Source organism: Chroicocephalus ridibundus, chromosome 1 (assembly GCF_963924245.1).
Source record: "Chroicocephalus ridibundus chromosome 1, bChrRid1.1, whole genome shotgun sequence".
In the NCBI taxonomy this organism is placed as follows: Eukaryota; Metazoa; Chordata; class Aves; order Charadriiformes; family Laridae; genus Chroicocephalus; species Chroicocephalus ridibundus.
This window is the reverse complement of record NC_086284.1, coordinates 9,209,364-9,221,812: the sequence shown is the minus strand read 5'-3', so window position 1 is coordinate 9,221,812 and position 12,449 is coordinate 9,209,364. Positions and strand designations below refer to the sequence as shown.

Here is a 12,449-nt window from a genome sequence, read left to right as displayed (position 1 = left end):
CCTCATGCAAACAGCCATAACTACCACAGGCAAGTGGTTGTTTTTGCATGAATCTGAGTGCTGGAGGACTTTCAAGAGCCCTGAAGCTGCAGCTTCGGGGGTTTAAGGCAGTCAATGACTGATGAGGCTTAAAAAGATTATTTATAAATGGAAACAAGTAGTCCAACCTGGAATGGGAAATCCAGTCATTTTTTTAACATCTAAGCATGTCACCAAGCACAAGACCAACACATAGTAAATAGTCTATACAATCAGGGCAAATCAGCAATACAGAGAGGACAGTGAGTAAAATATTCTCCTCCAGGAATGGAGATCAGCAACCATGTAAGAGCGAGGGGTGATGAGAGGCTGGGCAAAGCAAGAGGGAAGGACAGAGAAGAAAAACGGGGGAGCACAGTGCCATGGGCCTGCCCATATCTCCTGTCTCTGCTGTGACACATCCCCACCTGCACCCCGTGGCACGTGTCTGGCCAGTGACAGCATCATCGCTGGGAGGGCCACAAAGAGAAACGGCGGTGGCAAAACCCTGCTGGCTCCTCGGGAGAGGTGAGAAGCAGAGAAACGTTCCCCGGCAGCCTGGGCAAGGCAGAGGTTTTGGCTTGGGGTGGCGGGATGCGAGGCTGGAGCTTTGCACGGGCTTAGGATACCCTCTGCAGGCCAGTCCTGAGCTCCACATGCCCCGAATCGTAGAATCACAGAATGGTTTGGGGTGGGAAAGGACCTTCAAAGATCACATAGTCCAACACCCCTGCCCTAGGCAGGGACACCTCCCACCAGACCAGGTTGCTCCAAGCCCCATCCAACCTGGCCTTGAACACCTCCAGGGATGGGGCAGCCACAGCTTCTCTGGGCAACCTGCTCCAACGTCTCACCACCTTCATCATAAAAGAGTTCTTCCTTATGTCCAAGCTCAACGGTTTTTCAGTTTAAAACCGTTGCCCCTTGCAGGGGTTTGGGCTGAAAGACAAGCTGGAGACACAGAAACCAAGTTCTGTCCAGGGTGGGCTGGATGTGCAGAAGTAATTTGGCAGAATATCTGGCAGAGATCCCTTTCCAAATCCGCTGTTGCTAGGACCTCTGCAGAGAGCTAAAGCTCTGCACAGCGGTTTGTCCCATGAGTGGCTTCGGTGGAGAATATTCTCCGCTTCCCATGTTCTCTGTTCCTCCTCGAGGGCTCCCCAGGCCCCAGCTCCCAGGCTGATCCCGGGGAGTGGGCAGCTTTTGCAGGGGGACAAGGCCTCTGTGGGAATAGCACACCCCATCAGCTTCTACAGGACTTCTACATCAACCCCAGTTGCTGGACTAAGTCCAGTCCCAGCACCAAACCGCTGCTTCCTTTGCGTCATCATTCATCTTAATAAAGTCACCACAATTTTTCTGTTGCCTGGAAATTAGCTTTTTTGCTGACTGGCATTTTGCGGATCCCCACAACAGCAAGGATCAATGCACCGATAGCTTTTTAGTCATTCAACAGCTAGAGTAGAGATGACTAAAGACAGAAGCGTGGGTAAAATAGCAAGCAAATGATAACCCCTAGCAAGTTCCTGGCACACATTTAGAGGCTGTTTCTCGGGCACGGATCTTCCCTTCCTCTCTCCAACCGTAGGTCTTTCAAGGAGGTCCAAAGGTCCAGGGCTTCACCTCAGTCTCTGCAGCCACATTTTCTCTGCCGCCATCCCAATGCCTAGGGTAGCTGAGAGCCTTCACCAGGGAGGGACCTGACTCTAAAATATGGTGAAAAGACAGATTGTTTTAGTGCCCCAGTAAATAGATGAACGGCAGAAGCGAAGCACAAGAGATTTCCATAGCAACCAGTGCAGAGACTCTGCCTCCTCTGCTTTTCTCCAATTCACCTTCCCTGCACACAGATAATCCAGGGGTGCTGGTGTGACCACTGACCCCACTGGAAAGGGATGGCCTTAAAGGAAGTGCGGTGAGCACGTGATGGAGCCACGTGGACATAAATCTTCAGCACTGGCTCTTCCTCCAAAGGAAGAACCAAGTTCTTCTAGAGGGGAATTCTGAACCTACGGCTTGCTTAAACACGCCAAAAAAAAATCAGTTCTTCAAGCTGATTGAAGCCCCTGAAGGTAGAAACCTGCAAAGCCAAGTCATGCTCTCAGAACCCTGAGTACGGTTGCCATCACGGTGACATCCAGCCCAAGCACTAACTACTAACTAATTCCATTTCTGGCAATATACAGAAAGGCGAGAGCTCCGTTTGCCTTCAAAATAAAGCCACACACAGACTCGACGCTCCTTTGGTCTTCCCAGAAGAAATAGAAAAAACAAGCATAAAGTCACCCTGAGAGCTAAGAAAGAAGTTCTTGCACACCTGAAGAGGAAGCTGGTAGGACGCAGAGTCCTGGCGGAACCTGCTGTGCTCTGGAAAGCACAGAGAGCGGAGGGACAGCAATGGGGGGCATCAAAGCAGGACCGTGTCTGGGGCAGCCCTGCGAGAAGAAACGTGTCCTCTGAGCTGCGCTGGCATTTGAGACGTCTTCTACTTATCATACAGATGATAAGTAGAAACAAATACTTGTTCGGACAGGATGGCAGGTAGGGGTGGGCATCCCAGACAAGACAAATCCCTGGCTTAAATTTCAATAAGAGAAATTCAGATACAAGAGTGAGAGACTAAAAGATTGGGACCGATAATTTAGGAAGGCTTCAGGGTCCCCACTGCTGGAGATCTTTGAGAAGAGGCTGAATTCATCTGTCAGCGATGACATACTCAGAGCTACCTTGCACCGAAGCGCAGGAGCAATCTGGATCACTGTATCCAGCCCTCTGACCGAAGGCTGCCATGCAGCAGAGGTTTCATTCTGATGGTCAACAGGGCATCCACACCACGTGCCACACGGGGACAAAAAACACCTCCCAACATCCCACCTAACGAATGGCTTACCACACCAGGGGAGTGCCTCCGAGCTCAAAGGCCTCTCCTGTACCTACAGCCCTGAAGCAGCAGGGAGGTTGGGTAAAAATCAATCCAGCAACCCCGGTTGCTTGGACCAGGGTGAAATTCCCTTAAACACATTTGGTGCTGGTTGTTAAGGGAGTTAGGCACTGGAAAGCAGGGTGTGCAAACCCAGGGCATGGCTCCTCTGGGCTCTGTCTTGCTCAGCACACAGCTTGGCAAGAAAAAAAACAACTCCCCAAACAGATGCCCCAAAAACACACACATGAGCTGACGGTTTGGTGGCATTTAATGATACTCGTGCATGTCCTGGCCAAACCCTCTGCCCTGCCCCTCCACGATGGCTTCCTGAAGCCTTCGAGCATCCCTGCGTGAACGCGTGTCTCTCCCACTAGCACTGTCTCAGCAATGCAGAGAGGTTCTGCTACCCTTGATCCAAAACCTCAGTGCTCTGCTCAGCTGCAGTTAAATAAACTCCAACTATAGGTCCCTTAGGTCTCTTCCAACCTAAACCATTCTATGATTTTATATGGCAGCCATGAGGAACTGTTGGAGGTATCTGAAAGATGGCAAGGTACCACAGAGATCTGGTGGCCACAGTGACCTGAAACCAAGAAAGAACAAATCTCCTGAAAAAAAAAAATCCCTAAATCTCTATTATACCCACCTTCCCCTTGTTCCTAGAGCGCATGGAAACAGTTAAACCCGTGGCAGGTGGCTGACAAAGTCCAGATTGTCCCATGTCCCTCTTCCCTAGTCTGGCAGAAGAAACAGCCTCTCCTGCTCCCCATGTGAGTCCTAACACCCCAACCCCAGCCCGCACAGCTGGCACAGGAAAGAGTAAACTCACCCCAGGAGAAGCTTCAGGGCAATTAGATGGTTTTTCCTCCTCTTCCTTCCCTGCTAACTCACCTCCCAGGACGATTGGATGTTCCCAAGTGTCCTGTGTACTTGGTGCTGCACAAATGTTGAAGCAGGGGTCGAGGATCTACTTAAGCAGAGCGACAAGACGCCTTCCTGACCCAGCGCACGCAATGACCTGGAAAGCAGAACAGCTGGTGAGGTGGCCAGGCGTCCTGCCTGCACGGGTGCTCTGCATCTCCCACTCCTCACATTTAACACCCCAAACAACCTTCACGAGCCTGCACACCGCCTCACTCATGCCAGGCCAGCTCGGAGGGGTGCTGGTGGGCTTTCCAAGCAAATATCCCTCTCAGACTCAGCACAAGGAGCCCAGATTTTGAAGTAATTTAGGTGTCTGGAAAGGGAGATAGGCACCAGATGGGATTTTAACAGCACACAGGCGGTGGCAGCAAGGTGCCCATTGCGGCAACCCTCGCCGACCTCCTCCCACTCCTTCCCAGGGTGCCATGCTGTTTGTGGTATGCGTCACAGCAATTCATGGCTCCACAGATGGAGCCTGTAGCTGCTAACAAATTAAATAGTCCTTGCTCAGGCTAAAGACACACTATTAAGTGCTTTGTTCCTTCCCAAACACGGTGGTTGCATCTAAACTACTTTTGAAGAACAACCTGTGGCCCCAGTAACCCCAAAATCATGCCTGGGGATGGGCTGGGTGAGCATGAAGCCGGTTGTTCAAGACAAAAACTCTGCCAAGGATCTAACAGTTCATTTGGGATGCGTTGGGGTGTAACACAATCCCTGGGATATGGACTTCATCCTGCAGCCCCAGCTGCATCAAGATGAGAGCGGTGGTCAACAGCCAGCCAAATATGAGCCAGCAGTGTGCCCAGGTGGCCAAGAAGGCCAACAGCATCCTGGCCTTCTATCAGGCCAGATCCTGTATCAGGAACAGTGTGGCCGGCAGGACTAGGGAAGCGATTGTCCCCCTGCACTCAGCACTGGTGGGACCCCACCTTGAGTGCTGTGTCCAGTTTCGGGCCCCTCACCACAAAAAAAAGCCCTTGAGGTGCTGGAGCGTGTCCAGAGAAGGGCACCGGAGCTGGTGAGGGGTCTGGAGCACAAGTCTTGTGAGGAGCAGCTGAGGGAGCTGGGGGTGTTCAGTCTGGAGAAAAGGAGGCTGAGGGGAGACCTTCTCGCTCTCTGCAACTCCCTGAAAGGAGGGGGTAGCCAGGGGGGGTTGGTCTCTTCTCCCAAGGAACAGGCCATAGGACAAGAGGAAACAGCCTCAAGTTGTGCCAGGGGAAGTTTAGGATGGATATTAGGAAAAAGTTCTTCACTGAAAGGGTTATCATGCATTGGACCAGGCTGGCCAGGGAAGTGGTGGAGTCACCATCCCTGGAGGGATCTAAGAGACATGTAGATGGGGTGCTGAGGGACATGGGTTAGTGGTGGATGTGGCAGTGTTAGGTTGATGGTTGGACTATATAATCTTAAAGATCCCTTCCACCCAAAACGATGCTAAGGTAGCTGCTAGTCTAGACTCCTTTGTTACCAGCCTGAGTCAGGAGGAAGGGATGGAGGTTAATGGAGACAGCAGGGTCACCAAGACAAGAATTATGGAAGATTTACATCCAACAATGGAAAAATAGCTTTCTGATGACAGGTATAAGCTCAGCCAGTTGCCTGGGGGGAAGGTGGGTTGCCAGCAGTGGAGGTCTTTAGGAAGAGGATGACCAAGCCTTGCTCAGGAGTGACCTGGACTGCACTGATCCCACTGCAGGGAAGGGGGGATAACCAAATAACCCCTTGGGGACCATGCCAGGCCAATTTTCCATGATTCCTGCATGCTCTTGTGTAATATATCACACACATCTGAAACCCCACATAGTATTTGCCTTTAATAACTAGCTGGTCAGCTTAGTGGGGCGAGTTAACAGGGAATTGCGTTCCCCTAGTTCCTAAGGAAATCACATGCATCTGGATGCCACAGCTCCTCTCCTCATGTCTTTCCTCCTGGAAGAGTGTCCCCTCTGCAAGCCCTGCTCGGAGAAGGAAGGGGAAAAGGGAAGCCACCACAAAACAGACCCCAGGAATCTGCTCCTAAGGCAGCCGATGACCCCACGGGGATGGAGCTGGGGTTCACTGCACGCACCAAGCTCACCCCAGCCGGCAGCCAGCACCCCTTGCTCGTGCCCACGCCTCACCATCTTTGCTTCTTTTCCAAGCCTGTTTGCTGCCTCATTTTCCCTGCCCACCCTGCTCTGAATCCACTCTAAGCCAGCTCCGCTTTGCAACCTCTTTCCCACACCCTCCCTTTCCTCCCAAAAAAAACCCACAATGATTAAATGTGACTTTGCATCTCTTCCTCCAAGGCTCTCCCATAGGATGCGGTACCTCTCAGGAGGAAAATAGTTCAAAGCTTTTCTCTCTCAGTAAAAGCTGTTTGTTAAATCGTCAGTCTGCTCCACGAGCATTGAAGCTCTCCTCCTCGTTTGCCAATCGCTTAACGCTGCAGGCCAAACACTGTCTATCTTCCATCAGAAACGGCTGTTCCTCACATTAAGCCTCTGAGGAGTATTTGTTAAATGCTGTTAATGAAAATAATCAACTCTGCATCGCTACACCTTCAAACGCTAACAGCCATGGATGTACAGCAGTGCTGCCCCTGCAGCTGCGAGGCTTCACACAGGAGTATTGTAAGATTTTTAGGTCTAATCGCTTCTTAATCAGACGGACCTTTCAACCAGCCTGACGGAAAGATAGATATCGCAAAGATATTGTACACCAAAATATTCTGTGCAAAGAGGAGCTAGGTAGGAGAAATGTAAATTAGTACCCTGCAGTAAGTGGGATACATTAGTAGACACTGGAGAATCCACAAGGAATGGAGCTCTGTGGGAAGCACATCATTTCGATGACGATTTCCTAAACTTCCCTGCCCCTCACCTCCCAGCAGCTCGCATCCCAAATTAGGCAAGATTAGAACCTACCCCACCACCCCTTTTACCCCTCCTCGGCAAGTTATTTAGCAGAAGTGGAAGTCTTGAGATTAATTCCCAGTCCCTACTTCAAGCAGCAATAGAAAATGATGGGTTAGGGGAGACCTGGAAGTCTTGGGATGTGGTTGGGGAGCTGGGAATTTGGGTTTCTCCAAACCCCGTGGCCGTAGGGCTGAGCACTGCAGTCACCGAGCAAAAACACTGGCTGAATGCTTACAAGCATATACTACCTAGAAAGGGTTAAACTAAAGGGTTGGTGTGGTACTGGCCCCTGTGCTCTGCTGGTTTATAACTTGCTAATCTCATCTGTGGAGCTCCTGGACACTCATACCCAGCCGGAGAACGGAATGGGGGCTCTCCACTGGCTTGGCCTGGGGATGTCTGGAGTCAAGCTGTGCTTAAGAACCACCAAGGAGTCCAAAAAGGAGCATGTCCTGGGGATATAAGGAAGAAAAGCAGTAACAATAAAAAACAAGATAGAAAAGGCTTGTTAGCACATGGGGATTCTGTGGTGTCCTTTTAAAGGCCCACCACTGGATCTTGTTGGAGGAGGAGGCTGGAGGCAGCCAGAGGGCTCTAGGGCTGCTGAGAGCCCCCATCCAAGAGGGATGGTCTTAAACCCCCTGAGAAATCACAGGGATCTGAAGCAGCACCATGAAGGGCAGGCCAGCAGGAACAACCCGAGATTACGGCCTTCACCCAAGCATCCAGCAAGGCTGAAATAAAAGATACCCCAATCCATAGCCGACTGTGGAGGTTTACCCTCGTGTGGCAGCCAGTTTGCTAAAGGATGTGCCACTATGCCCTACGCCCTCCTCGGGGTGGTGGAGGGGACGCTGGCCTCCTTCAGGGACAGGGCTCCTCCCGCCCCACTGCCCCTCACACCGGGCCCGGGCTCCGTGAGCGGACCCGCCGGCCGCGAACCCACCGCTATCGGCTGAGGCCCCTCCGCCTACTGAGGGAAAAGGGAGGCGGCCCCTCCTTATATACCCGAGCTCATGAATATTCAGTGAGAGGGCGTGGCTTACGCGGAGCGAGCCCCCGAATACTGACGCGCCGCGGCGCTCATGAATATGAAGCGAGGAGGGGCGTGGCCACCTCATGAATTATGTGGGAATTGGGAGGGGCCGCGCGCCCCAACGCTCTGTCCCTTCAAAGTGTGTGAGAAGATGGCGGCGGCAGCGGCGGGGCCCGGCGGCCGGGCCGCGGTACCGGCGCGGCGGGGGCGGCGACGGCGGGGGCGGGCCGGGTCGGCAGCGGCGGCGGAGGAGGAGGAGGAGGAGGACGAGGTGGTGCTGGCGGTGGCGGAGTGCCCGGTATGCCGGCAGGCGTTGGCGGAGGCGGTGACGCCGCCCTGCCGCCACTCGTTCTGCCTCGCCTGCTTCCAGCGCTGCCTGCAGGGCCCGGGCCTTTGCTGCCCGCTCTGCCGCAGCCGCCTCTCCACCTGGGCCCGCCGCCAGCAGGCCCGCGCCGAGCCCGCCGCCACCACAGCCGCCGGAGGAGGAGGAGGAGGCGGCGGGGAGCAGCGGCCGCCGGACCAAGGTGCGGCGGGAAGAAGGCGGGGGGGGGGGGGGGGGCAGGGTTGGGGTGCGATGAGTTTGCGGGGGCTCAGCCCCGAGGGGGCGGCGCCGGCCTGGCCTGACGGGGGAGGGGGGTGCGATGAGTTTGTGGGGGCTCAACCCCGCCCCCCCACACTCCCCTTCCCCACCTCTTGCAGCGGTGGGAGACGGGTTGCGGGGGGGGGGGGGGGGACATGTTTTCCCACCTCACCAGTTCAACATCTGCTCCGTGCACCGAGTGCGCCCGGGCCCAGCTGTCGGGGTCCCCTCACTGACGGCATCAGGGATGGGAATGGGGGGGGGGGGCAGCAGGACCGTGCCCCCCTCCACAGAAACGGTTCAGCCCCCCACCCCCGGGGCTGAGCCCACCCTCCTTTGCAGTGGTGGGATGATGGGTTGTGGGGGGGCGACGCGTTTCCTCACCTCGCCAGTTCAACATCTGCTCCATGCACTGAGTGCGCTGGGGTTCAGCCGTCGGGGTTCCCTCACCCACAGCATCAGAGATGGGAATGGAGGGGGCAGCAGGATGGTGTCCCCCCCTCGACAGAGGTGGTGGAGGGAGAGTCAGGAACCCTCCACAGAGACGGACCAGCCCCCCACCCCCAGGGCTGAGCCCACCCTCCTTTGCAGTGGTGGGATGGTGGGTTTGGTGGGGGACACGTGTTTCCGGACCTCCCCATGCCCGGTTCAGCATCTGCTCCATGCACTGAGTTGCGCTTGGGCTCAGCCGTTGGGCTCCCTTCGCCAACAGCATCAGGGATGGGAATGGGGGGAGCAGCAGGATGGTGCCCCCCTCCACAGAGTTGGCTCAGCCCCCCACCCCTGGGCCTGAGCCCACCCTCCTTTGCAGTGGTGGGATGATGGTTTTGCAGGGAGGGGACACATTTCCCCACCTCGCCGTGCCCAGTTCAGCATCCGCTCCATGCACTGAGTTGTGCCCGGGCTCAGCCTTCAGGCTGCCTTCGCCAACAGCATCAGGGATGGGACTAGTGGGGGCGGGGGGGAGGTGTGGGCAGCAGGACAATGCCCCCTCCACAGAGATGGCGGGCTGGGGAGATGCAAAGGCTGGGTGGGAGAGGGCTACTGGCATCGTCTCGCCCCATTCTCATCCATGATTTTTAAGAAAACACCCCACGTGGGGCAGGTCTGGTTTGAGCCCCGAAATGCCGAATGGCCAGTTATGTTTATAATACGGTTATTATTTTTGTAATGGTTCCAGCGGTGCTGCCTATCGTAAGGGCTGGTAAAAGTCGCGTTGAGAGAGGAAAGCTTTTACACTGTGGGAAGTTCCACTGCTTTGTTGACATTAAAAAAAAAGTCCATAGTTTCTAAGTTCATGGCTTTTTGTCACGCGTTTCCTCCCCGTCCCAAAAGCCGCCAGCCTTCCTCAACTCCTGGAAAACGCTTCCCTTGCCTTTCCTTTAAAATAAATCCTTGTTTGAGCTGGTGGCGTGGCTTTTTCCTGGTGGGAGCCGAGGTGCTGCAGAAGATGCCCTGTCGAAACTCGCGGTGTGCTGGGACCGCTTCTGCTTGTGCCGCGGTGCGTGTTGGTTGGAGAGGGTTGATGCAGCAGCACCGGTGGAGACTGGCCGCCGACGCCGCACCTCCACAAGCGCTTTGCCGACGTCGCAGTGCTGGTGGGAGCCCTGTAGAGCTTCTCCGAGGCTTTAAGCTGTGGATAAACATCCTTTTAGCCATCCAGCCATGCCCTAACCGTTCCTTTTCGAGTGGGTTACGAGTCTTACGGTTCATGCTTGTGTCAGCACCCTCTAATTTGCTGCGGGAAAAATTGGCAGGATGAGCTTAAACGGCTTAAATTGGTGGTTTGAACTAACCCCGCTAACCTTTGCTCGAAGCGGACTGGGAAGCCTTCGCGCAGAAGGATTTGCTGAATCAATGAACAGATGGGGCTGTCCGGAGGGAGCCGAGCCAAACGGCTGGGAGCGGTTCCTCCTCGCCAGCCCAGCCGGAGGAGGGACAACAGCAACTCTCTGAGTTGGTCTCCACTCCGAGGTACTTCTGTCAGTCACACTTAAATATACTCAGCTTGGTCCAGCCTAGCTGGAATGAGAATATCCAGACATGCTGCAGGAATACTTAACGGAGTGCCTTGGCTGTTTGGTTTTTTTTAAATTAATTTTAATTCTCTGCTTGGCTTGAATTGTCTGAAATATGTATATTTTTGCAGCGAGGCACATGGTTGTCATGTTGATTGTCATTTTCTGCCTGTCCAAACTTCTTAAAGCTCTGGAAGTGTTTTGGAGAGAATTGTGGAAGGTCTTAGCACGGAGAAACGTGGGGTGTGCTCCCCAGACGCGGACGGACACCTGCACCTGGGTGTCACCTTGTACACCTTGAATATGGCTTTGTCATCGGCACTCTAAATTGGGCTGGACTAACCCTTGTACTCTGATTGCGTTTCGTACCATAGACCTCGCCGCCATGAAGTTGCACTTAGAGCTGCAGAGCAGCTGAGTTATCAGCCGATGAGGTGAGCTAAAACCAGCCGTAATCTCGAACGGCGTTTCTGTGGCACTTCTAGCTTAGGCTCAAGCTTGTCCGCCAGACGGCCGAGTTGGGCTAAAAGCTGTCAAGGTAACTGGCCATTTTTAAGTTGGGCTAATAGTGTGGAAATCAAAGGTAGCTGTAACGTGCAGAGGGTGAGCAGTGGATGTGCTTTATCTTGATGTTAGTGGGGCTTGTCAGAGAAACACAGCATGGCCGAGGTTGGCAGGGACCTCTGGAGACCACCTAGTCAAACCCCTGCTCAAAGCAGGGTCACCAGGAGCAGGTTGCCCAAGACCATGTCCCGTTGGGTTTTGACTGTCTCCAACTCTGCAGATTCTCTGGGCAACCTGTGTCAGTGCTTGGCCACCCTGACAATAAAAAAGTGTCAACCAGAAGGCTGTGCCACCATCCAGAGAGACCTGGACAGGCTGGAGAGTTGTGCAGAGAGGAACCTGATGAAGTTCAACAGGGGCTTCTTGTAGGGTCCTGCACCTGGGGACGAATAACCCCATGCACCAGGACAGGTTGGGGCTGACTTGCTGGAAAGCAGCTCTGCAGAGAGAGACCTGGGAGTCCTGGTGGGCAACAGGATGACCATGAGCCAGCAATGGGCCCTGGTGGCCAAGAAGGCCAATGGTCTCCTGGGGGGCATCAAGAAGAGTGTGGCCAGCAGGTGGAGGGACGTCATCCTCCCCCTCTGCCCTGCCCTGGGGAGGCCACAGCTGGAGCACTGGGTCCAGTTCTGGGCTCCCCGGTTCCAGAAGGACAGGGAACTGCTGGAGAGTCCGGCCGAGGGCTACGGAGATGCGGAGGGGCTGGAGCATCTCTGTGCTGAGGAAAGGCTGAGAGCCCTGGGGCTGTTCAGCCTGGAGAAGAGCAGACCGAGAGGGGATCTCATCAATGCTCAGCAAGAGCTAAAGGGCGGGGGGCAAGAGGATGGGGCCAGACTCTTCTCAGTGGTGCCCAGGGATGGGACAAGGGGCAACGGGCACAAACTGGAACACGGGAAATTCTGTGCAACCACGAGGAAAAACTTTCCTGTGAGGGTGGCAGAGCCCTGGCACAGGCTGCCCAGAGAGGTGGTGGAGTCTCCATCTCTGGAGACATTCCAAACCCACCTGGACGCGTTCCTGTGCCACCTGCTGTGGGTGACCCTGCTCTGGCAGGGGCTTGGATGAGATGATCTCCAGAGGTCCCTTCCAACTCCTACCATTCTGTGATTGTGTGATGATCAGAGGGCTGGAGCACTATGTCACCTATGAGGACAGACTGAGAGAGTTGGGGTTGTTCAGTCTGGAGAAAAGAAGGCTCCGAGGAGACCTTATAGGGGCCTACCAGTATCTTAAGGGGGCCTACAAGAAAGCCGGGGAGGGACTTTTTAAGATGTCGGGGAATGGTAGGACTAGAGGGAATGGATTAAAACTAGAGATAGGTTGATTCAGACTGGACGTTAGGAAGAGATTCTTCACCATGAGGGTGGTGAGGCACTGGAACAGGTTGCCCAGAGAGGTGGTGGAAGCCCCATCCCTGGAAGTTTTTAAGGCCAGGCTGGATGGGGCTCTGAGCAACCTGATCTAGTGGGAGGTGTCCCTGCCTATG

At 54.5% G+C, this 12,449-nt stretch overlaps 1 protein-coding gene across 3 annotated transcripts in view; it reads left to right on the top strand.

The window, feature by feature from the left end:
* The first annotated feature begins 7,935 nt into the window (after positions 1 to 7,935).
* RNF169 (ring finger protein 169) overlaps positions 7,936 to 12,449 on the top strand; it is a 34,370-nt gene continuing 29,856 nt past the window's right edge. For all 3 annotated transcript variants that reach the window (XR_010070138.1, XR_010070136.1, XM_063327878.1), the window contains exon 1: positions 7,936 to 8,325. Coding sequence is in view for 1 of the 3 variants with exons in the window: in XM_063327878.1 (XP_063183948.1) it covers positions 7,953 to 8,325 (373 nt within the window). In the remaining 2 variants the exon portion in view is untranslated. The remainder of the gene's footprint in view (positions 8,326 to 12,449) is intronic.